The following is a 25,062-nucleotide window of genomic DNA, read 5'->3' on the forward strand; positions in this document are numbered from 1 at the left end:
GTAATAGGAATATGGGATGACAGCTCCTCTTTACAGTGAGATCTGGGGGTCAATAAGACCCCACATCTCACCTCTAGGCTGGGAAGCCTGAAATAAAAAAATAAAAAAAAGATTCTGGCTTTGATCATATTGGCGAGTTGGTAGAAGCACTGTAGGGCGGTGAGGGGGGGGGGGCGTCTATGGCTGGGTATTGCAGGGTATCACCGAGTATGGCTTGGTATCTCCGAGTATGGCTGGGTATCTCCGTGTATGGCTGGGTATTGCAGGGTATCTCCAAGTATGGCTGGGTATGGCAATTTATGGCAGGGTATTTCAGAGTATTGGCGGGGTATTGCAGAGTATTGGCGGGTATTGGAGAGTATTGGCAGGTATTGGAGAGTATTGGCGGGTATTGCAGAGTATTGGCGGGTATTGCAGAGTATTGGCAGGTATTGGAGAGTATTGGCGGGAATTGGAGAGTATTGAAGGGTATTGGAGAGTATTGGGGGGTATTGCAGAATATTGGGGGGGTATTGCAGAGTATTGGTGGGTATTACAGAGTATTGCCAGGGTATGGAGGGGTTAAATTCGGTGAGCAGCGATGTGGGCACTGCAGATGCAGCCCACAGCGCTGCTGACACCGATCTCTTTCCCCTCCGCTGTACCGGTAATCAATCCGTCATTTGACGGAGCGATCACGTGGTAAATGGCCTCGATGAGAGGCCGTTTACCGTGATCCGTGATGCGCCGGGTCCACTGGACCCGGCGGTCACAGATGCTCTTGTGTGCGCAATATATATATACATACACGTATGTGTGTTTGAGCTTTGGGGTGCGCACCCTAATGCAATAGGCTGTGCATGCTTATGATATTCAGAGAAACTCAATATATCCTTAATGCAAGGTTTCTGTTGGTAGTTCCTTTAACCACTTCATACCCTGCCCATAGTAATATGACACCCGCACGAGGGATCTCCCATCCAGGGTGGGGAGTCATATGACGTCCTAGTCTTCCCGGCCATCTAGGGGACACACACCGCGTCACTCGGGTGCCGGTACGCATGCCTGGCAGCCGCGATATCCGTGGGGCACCTGCAATTGCCGGTAACAGAGCTGGGACGTGGATCTGTGTGTGTAAACACACAGATCCACGTCCTGTCAGGGGAGAGGAGACCAATGGTGTGTTCCCCGTACAGAGGAACACTGATTGGTCTTGTGAGTCCCCTCCCCCTACAGTTAGAATCACTCCCTAGGTAACACATTTAACGCCTTTCTCGCCCCCTAGTGTTAACCCCTTCCCTGCCAGTGACATTTATACAGTAATCAGTGCATTTTTATAGCACTGATCGCTGTATAAATGTGAATGGTCCCAAAAATGTGTCATAAGTGTCCGATATGTCCGCCGTAATGTCACAGTCACAATAAAAATTGCAGATCGCCGCCATTACTAGTAAAAAAATAAATAAATAATAAAGATAGTGTATTATTTATATATATATATATATATATATATATATATATATATATATATATATATATATATATATATATACACACACACATATAAATAATAAAAATGTCATATGGGTACAGTGTTGCATGACTGTGTAATTGTCATTCAAAGTGTGACAGTGCTGAAAGCTGAAAATTGGCCTGGGCAGGAATAGGGTAAAAGTGCCCAGTAGGCAAGTGGTTAAAATGGAAATGCAAGGCAAATTGTATGTGTAAATATAAAATAAAACAGTCTAAATAACTTTTTTTTTCTATTTTTATTAGTGATCACATAACCTTTGTCCTCATCTACATAAGGTACTCAGAGAGCTGGGGTTGGAGACTCTGCAGGGGGCGTGTCAGTTAGCACAAGTCAGACCTCTGGAGGACAGGCAGGCTAAACTCCCTAGTAAAATGCAAAGAAGAAAACTGTCCATGGTTCTATAGATGTGCTCTCATGCTTAGTATGGTCAGTTTGAAACATGAAAAAAGGGGAACTGGTAGGGTCACTGGGGATTTCACATAAAGGAAGCAATACAAAGAAGACAGGATACTTTTTAACACAAGTACATGGTAACACAGACACATAAAGGGAATATGAAATGTCATCCAAAAATATATGGGGGTTATATACTAAAGGCAAATCCACTTTGCACTGAAAGTGTACTTGGAAATGCAGTCGCTGTAGATCCGAGGGGGACATGCAAGAAATATAAAAAACAGCATTTTAGCTTGCACATGACTGGATGATAAAATCAGCAGAGCTTCCCCTCATTTCAGATCTACCCCTTGGATTTAAAGTGAGTGCACTTCCAAGTGCACTTTCAGTGCAAAGCGGATTTACCTTTTGTAAATAACCCCCATCGAGTACGTTTCAGCTCTAAACAATGGGGGTTATTTACGAAAGGCAAATCCACTTTGCACTGAAAGTACAATTGGAAGTGCAGTCGCTCTAAATCTAAGGGGTAGATCTGAAATGAGGGGAAGCTCTGCTGATTTTATCATCTAATCATGTGCAAGCTATAATGCTGTTTTTTTATTTTCCTTTCATGTCCCCCATCGGATCTACAGCAACTTTACTGCCAAGTTCACTTTCAGTGCAAAGCGGATTTTCATTTAGTAAATAACCCCCAATGAGGCTTGCCAGCGAAGGGGTTAACTGGGTCCTCCAGCAAACGTAGCGACGCCCCTTGAGCAAAGCCGCTCCCCTCAGCCCCGGCCGACCATCCCTCGCCACCAGAGCGCCTGGCGCATGCGCGCCTCCTCCCCAGCAGTCGAGGGGCCGAGCAGAGTGATTGCACTTCCGGTCTGGTGTCATGGCGTCTTTGCGGTGATGGCCGAGGGGAGAGCGCGATAGCGGGGAGGAGGAGAGGAGGGGGCGGCGGCGGCGGGAGGTGGTGGAGGAGGCGGCGGCGGTGGTGGTGGCGGAGGAGGTGGCGGAGGGGGGAAGCGGAGGAGGTGGCAGAATTAGAAGCGGATACGGTTCCTGTCATCATCACCTCCCCTCCGGCGGCCTGTGATCCCCGGGAAGCGGAGGAAGGGGGGACCCCCCGGTCGGGGAGATGGCGGCTCACAAGCCGGTGGAGTGGGTGCAAGCCGTGGTGAACCGCTTCGAGGAGCAGGTAAATGGAAGCGCCGCTCTGGGTACCGGGGAGGAGGAAGGGAGTGTTGCTATGGAGGAGAAGGATGGCAGTGATGATGATGATGATGATGATGATGGATACACAGGGCTGCCTTCCCTTCTCCCATTGATCTCCTGCTTTTATGATCGGTCAGTCCACCCTGACTGTCAGTGTGACACCATGTCCTGTGTGTGAGCCCAGGAGGACAGGCATGGCCCCATCACTGCCATCCACACAGGAAGCATCACAATGCCTTGTATACATCACCAGGGCCTGACCACTGCTCTCATCTTCTCTGTGTATTTGTGGTCACAACCAGTGGTCAGTGTTAGGTCATTGTCACGCATGGACTCATGACAACTAGGAAGTGTCACTGACATAGGTGATCAGTCTGTCACTGCCATAGATGCAGCACTAGTTCTTTTCTTGGTTCCCCATTACATTGTTCTAGGACCTGTTGATCCTGCTAGTAGATCCATTATTTTTACAGCAGTATTAAACCCAAAAGCAAACCTTTTTATTATATTTCAGCTTGTCATTTCTTAGATGTAACGGCTGCATTTGTTTTACCTTTTTTAGGCTTTATTCTATATTCATCTGTTGATCTGGGCATTAGATCCATTAGCTCTATAGCGGTGTCAAACCCAAAGGCAACCCTTAATTATATTGCAGCTTATCAATTCTTAGATGTTCTGGTTGTATTTCTTTTTTTAGGGTCAGTTTACATCACATGTGGTCCAGTGCATTTTTTTTCCTTCTGGATCAAAAACGCATGGAAAGTAGGTTATGTGGTTTCCAAGGCCATAGTTCATAGCAGTGCAGTCAGTTGCAGGGCCTTCCAGTTGCAGAAAACAAAAGTAGAACCTGCTGCATTTTTCCTGCACTGGACTGTCCTGAAATGCAGTAAAATGCATCAAAAACGCACTGGACCCCAGTATAGTGAAGAAAAAAAAGCACGTTGAAACGCGTAAAAAATGCATCGGAACTCGTTAAGGGTTGGTTCACGCTACAAAAGCTCTCTCCAGATCCTTTCTGGATGCGTTTATGTATGTGTGCTTTTAATGCGTTTTTGATGCTTTCCAGTTGCAGAAAACTAAAGTAGAACATGCTGCATTTTCCTGCACTGGACCCCAGTATAGTGTAGAAAAAAAAAGCATGTTGAAACGCGTCAAAAATGCATCGGAACTCGTTAAGGGTTGGTTCACACCACAAAAGCTCTCCAGATCCTTTCTGGATGTGTTTGTGCATGTGTGCTTTTAATGTGTTTTTGATGCATTCCAGATGCGTTTTTTTTCCCCCCACTGTGCTGGGATCCGGTGTGTTTTTGATGCTTTCCAGTGCATTTTTGATACATTTTACTGCATTTCAGCGCAGTCCAGTGCAGAAAAAATGCAGCATGTTCTATTTATTTTTCTGGAACTGACTGCACTGATGTGAACTTTGCCATTGAAACCATATTACCTACTTTCCATGCCTTTTTGATACAGAAAAAAAATGCGCTGGACCGCATATGGTGCGAGCTGGTGCAAAAAAGCATCTGGAACAGATCGTGTGTGTGTGTGTTGTTTTTTTTTTTTTTTTTTGTGTGGACCATCCCTTAGACTTTTATTTTCATCTGGGGATCCAGCCAGTAAGTCTGTTTTTCACAGTATAAGTCCTCCAGCAGAATGTTAACATGAATGAGACAAACCACGTCAATACCAGGCACTTGGACATCTTCCCGCCCAAGACAATTTTCAGCTTTCAGCACTGTCGCAATTTGAATGACAATTGCATGGTCATGCTACACTGTATCCAAACCAATTTTTATTTTCATTTTATTCCCACAAATAGAGCTTTCTCTTGGTGGTATTTGATCACCTCTGCGATTTATTTTTGGGCAACAAATAAAAAAAGTTAGAAAAAACAAACAAGTTTTTCTTTGTTTTCTGTTAAATTTTTTTTTTTTTGTAAATAAGTACGTTTTCTTCTTCAATGACGGACACTGATATGGCTGTACTTAGGGGCACTAATAAGGCGGCACCAATTAGGTGGCACTTGGGGGCACTCATGGGCGACACTGCTAGGCATTACTCAGTTCATCTGTTACTCTATGGTTCTAGTCAGTGCCCATTTGTGGGCACTGATTGGCACAGATTGGGCACATGTGGATGGCCATGGGGGATGTACCTGGCCATCCACATGTTGGGCGCTTCCCTGGTGGTACGGTCCTGGCGGCTTCCTTGGTGGTCCAGTGTGGGCATCTGAGTGTGGGGGGGGGGCTGCGTTGATAAACAATCAGCGCAGCCCCCCCCCCCCCCCGTCAGGAGAGCTGCCGATGGGCTCTCGTTGTCTGTCAGACGTGAGTGAGGAAAAGCCCATCAATGGCTTTTCCTGTTTACATCATGATCAGCCGTGAGTGGACATGACTGATCACGTGGTAAAAAGCCTCAGTCAGAGGCTCTTTACTGAGATCGTTGTAGCGGTGTGTCAGACTGACACACCTCACCACCGATCGCCGCGGTGCGTGCCCCCATGGGCGCACTGTGGCTGTTATCCTGAAGGACGTCATATGACACCCAGTCAGGATAACTGAACCACTGCCCGGCCGTCATTTTGCTATAGGCCAGGTGGGAGGTGGTTAACCACTTCAGCTCCAGGTTTACCCCCTCCATGACCAGGCAATTAAATAAAAAAAAAAAAAAACACTTGTTTATAGTTATAAAACATCCAATAAAAAATAAATAAAAAAATCAAATTTCTTTATCTATTTAGGCCAAAATGTATTCTACATATTTTTGTTTAACCACTTCAGCCCTGGAAGGATTTACCCCCTTCCTGACCAGAGCACTCTTTGCGATTTGGCACTAAGTCGCTTTAAATGACAATTGTGCGTCGTGCTACGTAGCTCCCAAACAAAATTGACGTCCTTTTTTTTTTTTTTCTCCCGCAAATAGAGCTTTCTTTTGGTGGTATTTGATCACCTCTGTGGTTTTTATTTTTTGTGCTATAAACCAAAAAGAGACCATTTTGAAAAAAAGCATTGTTTTACATTTTGCTATAATAAATAGCCCCCAAAAATATATAAAAACATTTTTTTCCTCAATTTAGGCCGATACGTATTCTTCTACATATTTTTGGTAAAAAAAAAAATCGCAATAAGCGTTTGATTTGCACAAAAGTTATAGCATCTAAAAAAAACAAGGGATAGTTTTATGGCATTTTTATTAATAATTTTCTTTTTACTAGTAATGGCGGTGATCAGCGATTTTTATTGTGACTGCGACATTATTGCCGACACATCGGACAATTTTGACACGTTTTTTGGACCATTGGCATTAATACATTGATCAACGCTATAAAATTGCATTGATTACTGTAAAAAGGGGGTTAACTACTAGGGGTTGGGGAGGGTTTAAGTGTGTCCTGGGCAGTGATTCTAACTCTCTGGGCTGTGTGTGCCACGACACTGATTGCTGCTCCTGATGACAGGGAGTAGACGATCAGTGACCTGTCACTAGGCAGAACGGGGAGAGGCTGTTTACATCGGCATCTCCCCATTCTTTAGCTCCGTGACACGATCGCGGGTATCCCAGCGGCGATCGAGTGCGGGGGTCCCGCGGGCACGGTCACGGAGCTTGCGGCAGGCGCTCTCGTGCATGGCGGGAAATTTAAAGTAATGTATAGCCCGGCCGTGCCATTCTGTCGCTGTATATGTGCTGACAGTAGTCGGCAAGTGGTTAAAAAAAAACTCACTAAGCGTATATTGATTAGTTTGCGCAAAAGTTATAGCATCCAAAAACATGGTATCTATTTATAGAATGTTTGTTCATTTTTCATTTTTTTACTAGTAATGGCAGTGGTCAGTGACTTATAGCTGGACTGCAATATTGCGGCGGGCACATTGCACACCTAGCTGATACTTATGACACTTTTTTGGAAACTAGTGACACCAATACAGTGATCAGTGCTAAAAATATGCACTGTCTCTATACTAATGACACAGGCAGGGAAGGGGTTAAATGTGTGGCCAACGTGTTACTGTGTGCAGTATTTACTAAGCAACGTGCTGTTTTGCAGGAAGAAAAAAAACCAGCGCATTGTTGCTGTCAGAAGAGGGCCCTGTGTTTACCTTCTCTTCGGCAGTCTCCAAAGCTGATCGTTGGGTGCTGGCGACCAATCAGCAGCTGGCTAGCAAATCGCAGCACAGCCGGGCGGTGGGGCTCGCAGGAAGGACACATTGCCACTGTATATGTACTTTATACAGTTGGCAAGTGGTTAACACTGGCAGGGGGTGATTGAGATGATCCATTTGTATTTATTCATGCAAATCTTTTATCCCAAAAGGGAAAAAAAACTGCTGTCAATGATTATAAAATGTGAGCTGGAGCTTGGCTTCAATTTGTTAGTGTTTCTAAATCTGCTGATACATTAACACACCCCCCCCCGACTGTCAACGTTGCTGTTTTTCCTCTGTGCTTCCTGTTCTCATTCATCCAAAGTTCTGACTAAAAAAGGTGGTCAGATCACCAATTGAAAAGAGAGGTGAAAACTAATGCACCACATCTAATTATTAAATTGAAATTGATTTACATTTTTGGTTTTGGATTTAATACTGCTTTACTATGGTGAGCATACTGTTGGTTCTGCGGTAGGATCACACAGCATCATTGTCATCATTGAACAGGTAGGCTACTTTCAAATTGAGGCGTGTTACAGGCGCTAAAAATATCGCCTGTAAAGACCTTCTCCTGTCCCAAGGGCTTTCACACTGGAGTGTTGCGCTCGCAGGACAATCAAAATAGTCCTGAAAAGCGCATCTTTGCAGTGGTATAGGAGCGGTGTATACACCTCTCCTAAAGCGCTCCTGCCCATTGAAAACAATGGGACAGCGCTGCGTTGTGGGGGGTTTTAACCTTTTTTCCGGCTCCGCTAAAAATGGCACCGGTTTACCGCCGGTGCCCTCCCGCCCCAGTGTGAAAGTAGCCGTAAAGGTAGCTAAAGCTGACCGTACACATATAGGGCTGAAAAAATAAATTCTTCTTTCCGTGCTAATGCAATGTGAATTCTCAGTAGAAGTGTATCTATTTTGACAGCCAGCCCTGCCAGCTGTCAAAATATCTAAACAGCAGCTACATCTGATTGGATGCTGCAGTTGTTTTGTGAAAATTTTTTCCAGCAGGCTCCTTTGACAAAGGTTGTAAAGTGAACGGGGGAGGGCCCTCAGGAACCATCCCATATGAGCGCATAGTGTGTGGCCAGCTTTTGATGGACAAGTAATGAATTTACATTTTAAGTAATATATGAAAAAAAAAAAATTGGCCTCCAGCTGATATGTTTTAAGAAGTTTTTCCATTAGACTAGGTTTACATTTGTGGTTGGAGGGGTGATAAAGTTGAGCTGCATTTTTTACACCCCTCCTAAGTATAACTCTTTGTGCATTCAGCAGGCAGTGTTGCTCACTGAGTGCATTCCATTCAAGTGAATGGGGCCGTGCTGCAATTGCGTGCAGGGTGGTGTTTGTTTTTAAGGGTTAAAGCAGATGGTGAAGAGGCGACATAACACCTCCCAGCCACCTGCGTCAGGTGTTTTTTTTTTTGCTTGAAAAGTTCTGTTAGGCCTCATACACACGGACGTTTTAAAAAATGGGCTTTAAAGTTAGTAACAACACCTGAGGGAAAAAAGCAGCGTTAAAAACGCAATTTTACTAGCGTTTTGGTTTGGCATCAATTTGCGTTTAACAACGTTTTTAAGCGTTAACGCTAAGGCGCGTTAAAAAAAAAACAAAAAAAAAAAACATTCCTCTATTTTCCACTCTCAAATTGCCCACATAAACATTTTTGCAGCTTAAAAACGCTGACACTAAAAAACGTCGGTATAGCGTTAATGCACGTTTTTTAGCTTTTTTTTCAGCGTCAAAACTGCTCTAATGCCTCTGAAGGCGCTGGTCCTTGTTTTTTTTTCGGAGCTTAAAAATGACCATGCCTGTTACAGCTCAAAAACGGCATGGTGTGTATGAGCCCGTTGCCTTCTTAAGCAGCAAGAAAAGCTCAAAAAAGCCGCTGTAAAAATGTCCATGTGTATGAGGCCTTATTCTGTGTGTCCATGCACACATAGGCTTTTAGGAGCTGTAGGAGGCATTTTTCAAGCTGCACAAAAAACCAGGGCCAGTGCGTTCTGGAGCACAGCAGTGTTACAGCTGTAAAAACGGCTTATGCGGCTAAACGTGTTTACGCTGTAGTAATTAGGTTTGCGAGTGGGAAATAGAAGGGGGCAGAGAAATGCGGCTAAATACGCGATATTGCTGATGCAAAATGCTTCTAAAGCCCCTTTCATATTGGGGCAGTTTGCAGGCGCGACAGCACTAAAAATAGCGCCTGCAAAGTGCCCTGATAGAGCTGCTGCTATCTCTCCAATCTGTATACACCACTCCTGCCCATTGAAAACAATGGGGCAGCGTGGCTATACCGCCGGCATAGCGCTGCTGCAGCAGGGCTTTGCAGTGGTTTTAACCCTTTCTTGGCAGCTAGCCCAGGAGGTGGGGGGGTGTTAAAAGTGCCTCACTAGCGGCCGAATAGCATCACAAAATTGAGGTTAAAGTGCCGCTAGAAATAGCGGTGATTTACCTCCGACGCACCCACCGCCCCAGTGTGAAAGTGCCTTAAAGCGCGTTTTTTACAGCCGCTTATTTTTCTGGAATCGGTACTGGCTTTGCAGCTTGCTTTTTTTTTAATGCCCTGTGTGCGTGAGGCCTAAAACGGATCCACCACAGATCTCGCTTATCTGAGGGCAGCATTAATCGAAACCTTATTGGTTAACCGCTTAAGGACCGCCTCACGCCGATGTGCGTCGGCAGAATGGCATGGCTGGGCACAAGCACGTACCTGTACTTTGCTCTTTAAATGCCCAGCCGTGGGTCGCGAGCACGCCGCCGGCGGCGCACTCGCGACCCGGTCCTGAGCTCCGTGGCCACGGGGCCCGCGGAGCCGATCGCCGCCGGTGTCCCGCGATCGGGTCACAGAGCTGCAGAACGAGGAGAGGTACGTGTAACCAAACCTCTCCTCGTGCTTCCTACTGAGCCTGTCACTGATCGTCTGTCCCCTGTTATAGGGAAAGACGATCAGTGACGTCAGATGCCAAGCCACGCCCCCTACAGTTAAAAAAAAAAACACACTTAACCCCTACACTGCCCCCTATTGGTTAACCCCTTCACTGCCAGTGACATTTTTACAGTAATCGTGCATTTTTTATTGCACTGATTGCTGTATTAATGCCAATGATCCCAAACATGTGTCAAAATTGTCCGTGTCCGCCATAATATCGCAGGCACAATAAAAATTGCTGATCGCTGCCATTACTAGTAAAAATAAAAAATTTATAAAAATGCCATAAAACTATCCCCTATTTTGTAGACACTAACTTTTGCGCAAACCAATCAATAGTGTGATTTTTATTTTTTATTTTTTTTTTACCAAAAATATGTAGAAGAATATGTATTGGCCTAAATTGAGGAAATTTTTTTTTTTTATATATATATTTTTGGGGGTTATTTATTATAGTAAAATGTAAAAAAATGTGTTTTCAAAATTGTCGCTCTTTTTTGTTTATAGAACACAAAAAAAAAACGCAGGGGTGATCAAATACCACCAAAAGAGAGCTCTATTTTTGGGGAAAAAGGACGCCAATTTTGTTTCGAAGCCATGTCGCACGACCGCGCAATTCTCAGTTAAAGCGACGCAGGGCCGAATTGCAAAAAGGGGCTTGGTCCTTTAGCTGGAAAATGGTTTGGGGCTTAAGTGGTTAAATGTTGAACTTTGTTAGCAACCCACAAAGTATGATATGGTTTGCCCCAACCCATTTTCCCTTTTACTTGACAGCTTGGTCTTTACACTGTAGCTTGAAAAAGTGGAGTATGGCTTTTTTTTTTCTTTTTTTTTTTTTAAACTGATCTAAAATCTAGCTTGTTGTTTACAGGTACACACAGGTGTTTAACCACTTTCCAACCATGCACTGTAGTTTTACTGCTAAAGTGTGGGCCGGCTGTGCAGAATCGCTAATGTGTGATTCTGCGTTTCCAGGTAGGGGGCGTGCACCCACCCATGCTGTTACTGGCTCCAGCACATGCCAATCATCAGTTCCCAGCCAATGATTTATGGTCGGAGCGAGTGGCAGGAAAGAGCTTTGTGTATGTAAACACAAAGCTGTGTTTTGACAGTCGCGATGTGATGGTTTTTGTATCCTTGCAAAGCAGGGAATAAAAACCAGTACATTGCTTAGTAAAAGCAGCACACATTACACATAGCAAACATACTTGGGCACGCATTTAACCCTTTCCTCCCAGCCGGTGTCAGTACAATGTATATTAGTACTGATCACTGTATTATTATCACTGGAGATGGCAGTTAGTAAGTTCCCACAAAGTGTCAGATTGCCCGTTGTCCTGCTATAATTCGCTAATCACCGCCATAACTAGTATAAAAATAAAAAATGTATTCCAGTGCATAGCCCATCATTTGTAGACACTTTTTACTTTCACGCAAACCAATCAATATACACTCATATTGTTTTTTTTTCTTTTCTGTTTTTACACCAAAGACCTGTAGCAGAAGACATTTTGGCCTAAATGTATGAAGAAATTAGATTTATTTAAATTTTTTTTTTATTTTATTTTTTTATATTGAATGTTTTATAACCGTAAACAATAGTGTGGGTTTTTTTTTCTCAAAATGTATGGTATTTTTTTCAGTTATTTAGCAAAAAATAAACCCCAGTGGTGATCAAAAGAGAGCTCTATTTGTGGGAAAAAAATGATATAAATTTTGTCTGACTGGCAATTGCGCGGCGATGCAATGCTGTAGGCAAAGTAGTGCAGTGCTAAATGGCGGAAAATGGCCTGTTCTTCCAGAGCTAAATTGGTAGAGCACTGCATATTCTTGAGTGAAAAAATAGAAAAATCTGCATCCCCAGTCAGTATTTTGTGCCAGTACGCACAAATACGTGCATATGAGCTTAAATATTAATGGATTTTGCCTACTAATGTATTGTGAATATGTGCAACACAAATTCCTGAAATTGTGTCCAGAAATGCAGATGCTCAAACATCAGTACAGAGTGCAATGCTGTCATCACAGGTGTTCACCACGTACCAGAGCAGAATACTTTTTTTGCTAAAGTGAACCTTTATTTGTAAAGGTGTTTAATATGAATTTGTAAAGTTTTCTAGGTTTTTGCATGTCCTTTGACATGTTCCTATACATTACAATAATAGCCTTTTTTGGAAAGAGGATGGTAATTGCAATGAATGTTGCAAGGAAAGGTGCACAGAATATATGCTCTTTGTTTTTGGCTAGCTTGTTTATCATATACACAGGGATCCTTTATGACCAGAGAACCCAAAGTATTTAAGTGAATTCACCATTTTCATTTTTATCTGTTGGCTGATATTGTTGTATCTCCTCATACTGCCAGTGACTGGGAAAAAAAATGCAAACCAGGCTGCTTTGACTTCACACTCCAAGGATGTGCACTGTCTGACTAGGTTGCTGCACTTTTTGCCCTACACTAAAGCCCAAGTCCAGCCTTCTGTTCATTTTAGCTTGTTTGGGGAAAGCTGACCCAAACGATTCCCATAACCATGTTACTCTGCCGCTGTCAACACTGTATCATACTGTAGTAGCATCGGCTACACAAATTTTTCAGCTGCGTTCTGTTAATATCACAGACGACTTCTCATCTGCTTCTGGAACAAGATTGGGTCAGGCCAATGACTTCTCAGCCATTCAGGGGAAGCCTCATATTTTTATCAATAAATGCAAGGCTTTGTTTGATTATCTGAAGTGGAGAGGCAGACGGATGACATCACAATTTCTACTTTGGCTAATTAGAGGCAGCCTTGTATTCATTCAGGAAAAATAGAAGGCTTCTGCCCAACTCAGTTTGTATCTAGAAGCAGATGAGAAGTTAACCTGTAATGCTGCCAGAAGACAGCACTGCATACTTTATATAGCTCAGGGCTTTATGAATCCTAGGCGCTAGAAATTGTATCCTGGCACCTGGGCATTTGTCAACCCATTCATTGTTGGCACCAGGGGCAAGGATGCACAAATTCATGTTGCTTGATGCCCGGGACATGTGGTTCCAGGTGCCAGGCAGTTTACTTGTTGGAAGAATTCAGGCAGCTGAGCTGCCATCTGAATGCTTCTACACGTCTGTGCATGCCCCCCGCTATGTATCTTGGGCTCAGATGTGCTTGCCCATCTGTGGACCTTGGATAGCGGGTGCTGCTGGGTAGAGGGTAGTGAGGGCATATCTTGTTGTTGACCTGGAAGTGATGTATGATGTCATGACCTTTTACTCTGGGCATCAAGGCTAGGAAAGAATGTAATGCAGTGTGATCTGCATTACATTCAGGGGAGACATCCAGGGTCTCGATAACCACTTGTTGATTAGGGTCCTTTCACACGGGACGGATCTGTGCTGATCCACCCTGTGAAAATCTGCTTGCTCAGCAGGGATCGCTCCATCAATCCCAGCTGAGTAGGAAGATGACAGGTCTGTCTCTGCACACTGTGCAGGGATGGACCTTTTCAGAGTGCCGCTCTCCCCTATACGAGATCGGATGACGGCGGACCGTAGAGTCCATCGTCATCCGATCCTCAGACGGATGTAAAAGTAGGTTTTTCCTCCATCACACTTTTTGAGAGCGGGTTGGATGTCCGCGGACATGTCACCGCTGACATCCGTCCCTCCATAGAGGTCTATGGAGCATCCCTTCTGGTCCGCCTAAAAAACTGACAGGCGGACCTGAACGGATCGTACCTGTGAAAGAGGCCTAACACTATAGCTGAGTGAAAGCACGGTCTTCCATTTCTGGAAAGGTGTCTATTGATATCCTCCCAAAACTGTGTGCCCCCCTGTTCTTTGGACACAGCTGATCAGACTGGGGTAAAGGACGATCACAGCGGCCCTTTACCATGTGATCAGCTGGGTCCAATCACAGCTGATCACGATCTAAACACATTTGCTCGTTATTATTTTCCACACTCACAGGATGAGCAGAGGAGAGCCACTAACTGGCATGTGTGAAGGGGGACACCTACACTGATAATCAGGGGCACTGATTGTCAGTACAGCCCAAACATTGCCCCAGTTCAGGGCTTTACCGGTCCAGGGATCCCACAATGTCCTCACCTGAGCAAATTCGTCCATCGGCTTCAGGTGCCGGCATTGCTAGTAAGGGAAACTGGCAGTGAAGCCCTCAGGCTGCCCATGTGCAAGTCACCCTGTGCTTTCTGAATGGTTCCATTGTCTTCTGAAACACACACAGGACCCAGAAGGCAGCAGGAGGGGCCGGACTTGACGTAGATCGCCGTGCGGTGATCTTACCAGAAAGTGGGAGTGTGTATGTGTCAAAACCAGGTACCTGCTCCCCCCTCCCACTCCAAAAAGCGCAAAATGTGGAAGGGGGAGGGTGCAAACAAGCAGAGCTTACCCTGTTTGGGTGGCGCGAGCACCGCTTTAAGGTTTGACATGTTGGGTATCTATCTATTGCTTTTATATTTTAGCAAACAATTGGGTAATTTATTGCATTTTTGTGCCCCCTAAAACTAACTTTAATGTGTTTCTTTATAGAAATTTTACCTTCACAGTGATATCGTGTGACATAAACCATTAGAACTACCTCTATTATTCTCTAGGGTTTCATAGGGCTGCATATAACGAGAGTTTTTGTCAATGAAACCAAAGCTTGTGTGTGTGTGTGTGTTTTTATTTTTATTTTATTTTTTTAGCTGTCTCCTAGATTCAAAGCACATTTGTCAAGCCCTGGTGTAGCTGATTTTACTACAGTACAGCTCTGACAGTGGCAGAATAACTTTGATTTGGAAATATTTTTTGGTAGACATGGCCCAAACAGACTATTTGCATTGATGGGAAACCTGAACTTAGACTTTAAAGTGTATCTAAAGGCAAACTTTGTTCCCCCCCCCCTTTGAACATTTGTAACCTGGACAAAAAGTGGCGAGAGAGCCAAAATGTTAGTTTTTACCAGAACTGTTGGCAGGGGTAATTTTACAATGGAGACACCTGTTGACACTAGTAATAGTATTTGCCTTTATTTCGGAGACACTGTTTCCAGGACAGGAAATGAGAGAAAATCTTCCCAGTGGGACACAACCAGAAAACAAACCTGAAGCAGTGCTAATCCTACTCTATCTATCCTTCCAAAGCAAACAAAACAGTTTGAGAGATGTAGATATTTTTTAACCACTTAAGGACCAGACCTTTTTTTGACAGTTTGTTTACAAGTACAAAACATTATTTTTTTTGCTAGAAAATTACTTAGAAACTCCAAACGTATTTTATGTATTTCTTTCTTTCTTTATTTTTTTAAGCAAAAACACCAGAGCAGTGTTTTCTCAACTTCAGTCCTCAAGGTGCCTGTGATAATTACTAAAGGTTCTTTTCACACGGGGTGGATCAGTGCTGATCTGCCCCGTGGATATCCGCTTGCTCAGCGGTGATCTCCGCTGAGCAGGAAGATGACAGGTCTGTCTCTGCACACTGCACAGGGACGGACCTGTCACAGCGCCGCTCTCCCCTATGGGAGATCGGGTGACGACGGACTGCAGTGTCCGTCCGTCACCCGATCTGATGACAGATGGAAAAATAGATTTTTCCTCCGTCACACTTTTTTGGATCGGAGCGGGTCGGATGTCAGCGGACTTGTCACCGCTGACATCCGACGCTCCATAGACCTCTATGGAGCATCCATTCAGGTCCGACTGAAAAACTGACAGGCGGACCTGAACGGGTCGTCCGTGTTAAAGGGGCCTAAGGCAGTGAAACTGATCAAATCACCTGTGCAAAATAATGGAAAGCCTGAAAACATGACCTATTGGGGCGCCTTGAGGATTGGAGTTAAGAAACACTGCTCTAGAGAATAAAATGGCGATTGTTGCGTTCTTTTATGTCGCACAATATTTGCGCAGCAGTTTTTCAAAAGCATTTTTTTTTTTTTTGAAAAAAATATACTTACGTTTTAATGCAAAAAAAAAAAAAACCCACAATATATAGTCAATTTTTTTAGTAAAATATAAGATGTTGGATGAATGAATGACTTGTATAGCGCTACAAATGTGAACTGGATCGCCTGAAGGAGCTTGATCTGTCCTGTGTTGTCCTGCTTCTTAGAAGAGGTGGGTCTTGAGTTTTTTTTCTGAAGGCCCGATGGTTTTCTTCCATGCGGATGTTAGTGGGCAGAGCGCTCCATAGCCATGGTCCTTGGACTGCAATTCTTCATTCTCCCTTTGATTTGTAGCGGAACTTGGGGCGAGTAAATAGATACCTAACATGTTGTGCTTTTAAGAGTGCGCACACTTAGAATGGTGACAAACTACAATACTTCAAAATCTCCATAGGCGAAACTTTAAAATGTTTTGACAGGTTACCAGTTTATATTTACAAAGGAGTTCTAGCGCTAGAATTATTGCTCTCGCTCCAACGATTGCAGCAATACCTTACATGTGTGGTGTGAACACCGTTTACAAACGGTAAATGTGTATGTGTATATATATATATATATATATATATATATATATATATGTGTGTGTGGAGATAGATATTAATAATAAAAAACATTATTACTATTTCTTTTTTTTTATATTGGCCACTGCATTGCTTTTAGAAGGGACAATCGGCTGCTTGGATTGCTTTTATGAGAGAGAGAATGGCCGACTGAAAAAATAAAAAATACTGGTTATGGCTGATGACTTGCCTCACTTTCCTGTTTTGGCTATGGGACAAATTAGATTCTTTGATTCACATTTGATTCTGCCCACGATTCCAGACGGTGGGTGCTTTGGAGAGAGATCTTCTAACTTTTCCTGGGACAGAAAGTGAATCCTCAACTACAGTATGCAAAAAATAAAAACCACCTTTCTTTGTCTTCTGAAAATTCAATCCTCCACAGATCACTTTTCAGGTAGGGTGCAGTAAACCCTGCTGCCATTGTGAAAGGAGTCTTAAAATGTTTCAGAAAATGAAGCTAGGCAAATTAGCCATTCAGCTTGTTGACAGTTTGGTACCCTTATCATAAATATGTGTGTGATGAGTAGGCAAACTAATGTACTTTAAATCTAGATGCCAGTCAGTGCAGAAGAAGGCATCAGGCATTTTGAAGCCAACCTGTCATCAGCCCTATACTGAAAAATTGATATAATTTTAAAAGCAAGTACTGAATGTTTTCATGTACAGTTTTCTCCCTAAATATCCTCCTAAGTATAATGTGAGAATTGCAACCTTCAGATTGAGGTTTCTTCTTTTGAACACCACCATTATGCATACTTCAGTGTAGGTTTAGTAATTGAGTGGCAAGTGTCCTCTGGGCTCTCTGAAAGAGAAAGTAGTGGAAACGCCTACAAACCAGAGGTCAACATTAGGCATGGGGTATGCTAGGGCTCTGAAGATCAAGCTCTACTTTGTATGGTATTATGGACTTCATTAACCACTTACTGACCGCCCCATAGCTGATTTACTGTTTTTACTGTTATAGGCAGCTCTCCTGTGCAGGATCATGTGTGTTTTACACACACACACACTGTATCCACTTCCACTTACAGGGGGCACCTGCAGGCCGCTTCTGCTTTGATTATTCACAGCCGAAGCTGATCTATAGGTGTCGGGCACTGGATGTCTATCTGCACCCGTCAACTCTCGGACAGAGATCTGCCAAGGTAAACAAGGCAGATCTCTGTTTGGACTGGAAGGAAGGAATGGATTTCGTGTTCCTGCAAAACAGGAAATACAATCCATCTCTTCCCCTAGTAAAAGCAGCACATACAGTACAAACACAAAAAACACAGATAAGGCACACATTTAACCCTTTGCCCTAGATGTTATCCCCTTTCCAGCAAGTCTCATTAGTACAGTGACGGTGCATTTTTAGCAGTGATCACTGTATTAGTGTCATTGTCTGATTTTCACTGCAATATTGCAGTCCCTCTACAAGTAGCTGTTTGCTGCCATTACTGCAGCCCTGGCCAAAAGTTATGAGAATGACACAAATGTTTTTCACAACAAAACTCCAAAACCTGTGTGTAGAAGCCCCCATCGATTCCCCCCTAATACTTACCTGAGCCCCATCTCTATCCAGAGATGTCCAGGACACTCCCTCCTGCTTGGCTGAGACACGGCAGCAGTGCCGTTGTCAGCCAATCAGAAGAGAGAGGGGACAAGGCCAAACCGCAGCTCTGTGTCTGAATGTACACACGGAGCTGCAGCTTGGCTTGAGTCCCCCCATAGCATGCTGCTTGCTGTGGGGGCACTCAATGGGGGGCAGTGAAAAGGGAACTGAGAAGAGGAGGATCCGGGCCACTCTGTGGAAATCCATTTCACAGAGCAGGCAAGTATAACATGTTGGTTATTTAAAAAAAAAAAAAAAAAAAGACTTTATAACCACATTAAGTTTATGCAAATTCAGCATTTGCAGTGTTGAACCTTGTTCAAGACCTCTGCAATTCACCCTGGCTTGCTGTCAATCAATTTCTGGGCCACATTCTTGCTGATGGCAGCCCATTCTTGCATAATCAATGCTTGGGAGCTGTCAGAATTTTATTTATTTTTTGTTCACCTGCCTCTTGAGGATTGACCACAAGGGATTAAGGTCTGGGGAGTTTCCAAGCTATGGACCCAAAATGTTGATGTTTTGTTCCCCAAGCCACTTGGTTATCACTCTTGCCTCATGGCAAGGTGCTCTCTGATGCTGCAAAAGATGTTGCTCGACTCTAGACTGTTCTTGGATGGTTGGGAGAACTTGCTCTTGGAGGATGGTTTTTGTACCATTCTTCATGGCTGTGTTCTTTGGCAGAATTGTGAGTGAGCCCACTCGCTTGGTTGAGAAGCAACTCCACACGTGAATGGTCTCAGGATGCTTTACTGTTGGCATGACACAGGACTGATGGTAACGCTCACCTTTTCTTCTCCGGACAAGGTTTTTTTTCCGGGTGGCATTTTTAAAAAGACGCCAGGTCCTTTTCCCAGTAGAAAATACAGGTGCAGCAAATGAGTATGCTGCCATGCCTGCACACCTGGGCTGTGATGGAAAGACTCGGTCATCGCACAAAAATGCGATTTGGACCTCTATGAATTTTAATTCCATACCCCTGGCTTAGACCTTTAAAAAAAAAAAAATCACTGTGCTAGAACACATGATACTCTATCATCTCTCCAGAAGGATGCAGCCATCTTTTGTTTGGACATTATTCAAGGTCCGTGTTCACTTTATTGGCTAGGATGCCGGATCAGAGATTATTCAGTAAAATAAATCCTGATGCCTGTAAAGATTGACTGTTTAAAATGGTCTGTAAGGGCTCATTTACACTGGAGCTGCAGGCATCATTCAGAAATCCCCACTCAGCCCAAGGTTAGTGTCTCTAAGGCTTCATTTAGATGTGCAGTTGGGTGGTAAAAATGTGTGGTAGAGCCATGTTTTTGTCACCAACCTTAAAGTAGAAGTCCAGCCTAAGCTTGTTTGGCTGGGCTTCTCCTATGGGTCACAGGAGTGCAAATAGTTTTGCACTCCTGTGATCTGTTTTCAGATCTGAAGTCCGCTCTCTGCTGACATCACAGGAATCGGTCCCGGCACTGTTATCCCGACTTTGGAAGTCTGTATTTGCCAGGTGCCTGGACTGAAAACCATCTCGGCCTCTTAGCAAGCCGATGAGAGCCTGAGAAGGCCTTTCCCCGCCCCTCCACAGCTCAGCGCTCTAGTAAGCAAGGAGGGAGAAGAGCGGAGAGCTGCTGATTGACAGTCGGCAATGCTCTGCGAGCTGTGAGAACCAAGCCTGCAATGTTGGATTGCTCGGTTGTCAGTGTAGAGGTGCCGTGGGACAGATACAACATTGGACCAATGCTGCATCAACCTAGGTAAGTATGATGGAGGAAAAACCCATACTTCTCTTTTAAGCTGCAATAGGCAGCAAATGAGGGTGTTTTACATGCCACAGTTGTGATGCAATTGGCATAATATTGAGTTTCTCCCTATGACAATTTTTTATTGTGATTCTTTCTAGCCAGCCTACAACCCTGACATAACGACGTTATGTCTGGTTTATTGGCTGACCAGCCGCTCTGTTGTAATTCATTTAGATGGTTTAGGGGACGCAAAATACTTCTTTCTCCGAGCACTAACAATCCATGCTACGCTAAAAAATACTGACTCCTAACTTTTTTAGCTGGCTCCTAGATTCAAAGCAAACTTGTCAAGCCCTGTGGTACTGCCAAACGTCATATCATTGAAGGAAGAATGGAAAAATGTTCATAGACATTCTTGATAAAAATCTGCTGCCATCTACCAGGATGATGAAGATGAAACGAGGGTGGACAAACGCAAAGCCTAGGAAACTCTCGATTGGCTGGGCCATTCTAGCAGCTTTTTTTTTTCTTTGAAACCAATCACCTGACTTGAATCCAATAGAAAATCCAGGGTTTTTTTCAGCAGGAACTAGGGGGAACTCCGTTCCACCACCTCTGGCTGAGGTCTTCTGCTCCCTGCTCACCGCGATCACTTGGTAACACTAAAGTCCAGCTTCTGCATTTAGAAGTGATAGCTTATCTCCCAGTAGCTCCCACCACAGGTCATATCTCCCACGCTGATCCCACTGAGTGACGGACAGGGACAAGGGAGATACAGAACAGGTACCCAGGGTTCAGTGCAGTCATGGGCAGGAGACGGTGCGTGGTAGGCTGCACCCTCCGTGGTCTCCATTTTTCCCTGGTGACCAGTTGATGCTGCTACTGCATGATCTACTTTGCAAGTGACTATAGTATAGTATGCTGGGAGGTACTATAGCCAGATAGGTGTTTCAGCTTAATATTGCAACAAAGGTAAGACATATGACAGATGGTGGAGCTTTTAAGGAGGGGGGGGGGGGGGAGATGATGGCAGTGGAGAGAGGGGGAAGAGGTACTATTTGATGCCATTTGGCAGGTATGTGTGTGTGGCGGGCATGGTTGAGTTCCTGCACCTATTCGCTGAGGAAAGAAAGCCCTGAAAACATCTATGGAAAGAAATAAAGATCAGCGTTCAAGATTTGAATTTCTGTGGAAGAATAGGCAAAAATCAGACCTGAGCAATGCATGCGAGTTTCTCCATACAGGCATCTTGAATACAAAGAATTACCACTCTAAGGTAATGACTTCTCCCAAAACAGCTGTCTCCACAATCCCACAGGGTGCTGGCTCTGTTTGCAACAGGAACTGAAGTAGAAAAGATGTAGCTGGATAGCCGCACTCCGAATTATTCAACCGCTATAGCTATGACTAAGCACTGTGTTCGGTGTGAAACATGTCAGCGGCTGTGCAGTTTGTCTGTTTACCAGCCTAGATGCTATGATTTTAATTACATTTTTGAAATAAAGTTGAATAATTCGGAGTGCGGCTATCCAGCTACATCTTTTCTACTACAGGCATCTTGAAGCTGTCATTACCAACAAATGTTTTTGTATGCAGTACTAAATACATTTCAGTTCAATGCTTTTCTTTTTCGTATATCACAGAACACAGAGCCACAGTATTTACTGATGGGTTATATAGGCACCACTGGGTGATGGACAGGAAGTTTAGCCCTCTAACCCCTCCCCTTACTGGGAGTACCTCAGTTTTTTCACCAGTGTCTTAGTTGCTGGCCACAAGTAAAGATGTGCTGAGCTCTGCTGGAATATTCCTTACTGCGGTAAGCCATGCAACCTAATCCATTCAAAGTCCATTCAAAGTGTCTTTTCCAGGCTGAATTGAATGGTACATGGGCCTTGTGTCCAAAAAAACAAGGTTTTACCTGTAACTCTTCTCTTTTTGGAGAGCTGGACCCCAGTATCCAGTATTTTGTTTTTTTTCAACCATATTCCTGGCAGACTGCTTTACAGGCCCAGAGCTGCAGAACCCCCGATTTAAAAAGGGAGGACCCCAAGTCCCTGAAGGTTTTCTAAACGGAGCCCACTGTGAGAGGTGAAGATTGGGTCTGTTACCACAGAACCCTGCAGCTGGGTAAGGTAAGGGAGATTCCTAAGGAATAGGGATGAGCTCAGGTGTGTTCGCATGGAACACGTGCAGTGCCCGCCAGGAAGTTGGCACAGTGCTGCGCTAATCAAGGCAGTGAGACATTGCACCGATGCGCGGCTGCAGAGATCGGGCAATGTCTTGCTGCCTGTGATTAGCACAGCGCTGCGCTGACTTCCTGTCGGCCTCTGCACGTGTTCCATGTGAACACGCCTGAGCTCATCCCTACTAAGGAATTTTTCTAATTCTTGTGGGTTTTCTCCTTTTAAGTAAATGTATGCTATGCCTAAAGTCGCCACGAGGGCTGTCAAGAGCACGTACCTTTCCTTGCTTGTCAGTCTCGTCCAAGCTGTACACTCCTCCGAGCCCATGCTCCAGGTAGGATGTGGGAAGGGTTTTTTTTTTTTTTTTTCGGGAATGTCCCCCACAGCTTCCTTCAGGCTAAGAAGCCATAGGGCAGGTGGCCGTATGCCACACCACCTCCTGCCGCCGCCATCACGGCAACTCTCCATCCAATTGCCCTCCTCTGCTCCAGCCTCCCCTCCATGTGCAATCCGATCAGGATCAGAGCCCTCGGCTCGCGTGGAAAAAGCAGTCTTCTTTGAAAAATACGAGGAAGGGGGGAGGCGCGGCGGAAGGGATGGTCAGAGGATGGGGCGGAGCTTTAGCACGACATCTGCGTGGTACTCCCGAAACACGGACTATACAAAGCTATAAAGTGTACTCTTTTGCAGGTGCACACAGCTCAAGGAGGGACACAGAGCAGACGAGGGCATGTGAGTGTGGGTGACACAGGCATTGCGAGGCAACATTCACTTAGCATCAGACTGAGCCTTGATAGCGGCAGTTGCTGCACTATATTGCTCAGCAGTGGGTGCATTTCTGGTAGTACCTCTGCATTTTGTACTTGGCACTATGGGCAGAAGGGGAGGTACAAATACCCCGAGAAATAGGGGCTCAAAGGGATCTCCCTCTGCAGCATCACCCCCCAAGGGCCTGGGGAGGCTGCCCAGGGTGAGCCGTCAGGATCAGGGGAGGCAACTGCTTCTGGCATTTCAGCTACTGCATATATTAATCAGGAGGTTTTTTCCTCAACCATAAGTGAATTAGAGGAAAGATTAATGGCCTTGCATCCTCACAAAGTGAAAGAACAACACAATTAGGTCTCTGTCTACCACCCAGGGCCCTCAAACAGGATCTCTGGGAAAGGGGATACTAATCCCCCTCAGAGGACCAGGAGACTGATGACTCCTCTTCTGTGGAATCAAGTGGGGAAGGACCCTCTTCAGCTTCACAGGATGAGAAATTGCTGTTGCAAACTCTTGCTGAAATGGTCCGCTCCACATTTAAGTTACCCGTAACGGAGTCGGTTGAAAAACCCTCGTCTTGTTTGGGTTCACTGAAGCCTCCTCAAACTGCGCATGCCTTTCTTGTTCATTTCCTGCTGGAAAAGCTTATTTATTTTAAGTGGGATCACCCAGATAAAAAATGTTTCCCTCCTAAAAAGTTTTTAACACTTTATCCTATGGAGGAAAAATTCACAAAAATGGGGGGTATACCAGCAATTGACACCGCTATATCCTCTGTGAATAAGTCTGACTTGTCCTGTTGACAACACTCAAATGCTTAAGGATCCAACTGATAAAAAAAAATGGAATTCCTGTTAAAAAATATATATTTTTTTTCTTGGCAGGTTCAGTAGCTCAACCTGCAGTAGCGGCAATTGGGGTATGTCAATCCTTGAGAGACCACTTGAAGCAGGGTCTCGAGGTTTTCCCTGAACAACAGACCCGGGAGTTAGCCAACCTACTAGCGGCTTTGTGTTTTGCAGTTGACTCAATCAGAGATTCTATCCTCCAGACCTCTTGCCTTATGCTTGGGTTGGTGCATGTGCGTAGAATCTTATGGTTGAAAAATTGATCAGCCGAAACGCCATGTAAAAAGCTCCTGGCTGTTTTTCCCTTCCGTGGTGCACGGCTGTTTTGGGGAGGATTTGGACAATTTATAGCCAAAAAATCTCAAGTGGGAAACGTACCCTTTTTGCCAGTTAAGAAAGGGGACTTTAAACCGGACTTATCTAGTGCCAGGGGCGACGGCCTCCACCCTCAGGCTCAAGAGGTAAAACTCAGTCAACCTAAGGACAAAAGTCCTGGGGGAGGGAATCTACAAGACAGAACGCTAAAGCCTCTTTATGAAGGGGCGCCTCTGCTCATTCGAGTGGGGAGACGACTGCTACAGTTCTCAAGGGTTTGGCAGGAGGATTTTCAGGACAGATGGGTCGTCTCCACAGTAACTCTAGTTTAGTAATCGTGGTAGTTCCCATGCAAGAGCAGGGATTGGGGTTTTTATTCAAACCTTTTCACAGTGCCAAAGATGATGGAGATGTCAGACCCGTTTTAGAGCTCCAAGATCTAAACCGGTTCCTAAAAATTTGATCTTTTCGCATGGAATAAATCCGATCAGTAGTCTCCATCCTACAAGGAGGAGAACTTCTGGCATCAATAGACAATTGTGTGTGTAAAAAAAAAAAAAAATATATCAAACTAACTCAACATGCAGCCATTAATGTCTAAACCACTGGCAACAGAAGCGAGTACACCCGTAAGTGAAAATGTCCAAATTGGACCCAATTAGCTATTTTCCCTCATCGGTGTCATGTAATTTGTTAGTGTTACAAGATCTCAGGTGTGACTAGGGAGCAGGTGTTTTAAATTTGTTGTTATTGCTCTCATGCTCTTACTGGTCACTGGAAGTTCAACATGTCGCCTCCATGGCAAAGAACTCTGAGGATCTGAAAAAAATAATTGTTGCTCTGCATAAAGATGGCCTAGGCCAGTAATGGCGTACCTTGGCACCCCAGATGTTTTGGAGCTACATTTCCTGTGATTCTCATACATTCTGCAGTGTAGTGGCGCATCATGGGAAATGTAGTTCCAAA

At 44.5% G+C, this 25,062-nt stretch overlaps 1 protein-coding gene across 5 annotated transcripts in view; it reads left to right on the top strand.

Moving 5' to 3' along the window:
* Nucleotides 1–2,894: 2,894 nt before the first annotated feature.
* Nucleotides 2,895–25,062, top strand: part of NF1 (neurofibromin 1) — a 436,753-nt gene continuing 414,585 nt past the window's right edge. For 3 of the 5 annotated variants that reach the window (XM_077482413.1, XM_077482415.1, XM_077482416.1), the window contains exon 1: nt 2,895–3,092. In XM_077482413.1, the coding sequence (XP_077338539.1) occupies nt 3,033–3,092 (60 nt within the window). In that variant the 5' untranslated portion in view covers nt 2,895–3,032. The remainder of the gene's footprint in view (nt 3,093–25,062) is intronic. The other 2 variants (XM_077482414.1, XM_077482417.1) reach the window with 1 other exon arrangement.

This window comes from Lithobates pipiens, unplaced genomic scaffold (assembly GCF_037356315.1).
Source record: "Lithobates pipiens isolate NorthernLeopardFrog02 unplaced genomic scaffold, aLitPip1_a1.2 Scaffold_16, whole genome shotgun sequence".
Classification (NCBI taxonomy): domain Eukaryota; kingdom Metazoa; phylum Chordata; class Amphibia; order Anura; family Ranidae; genus Lithobates; species Lithobates pipiens.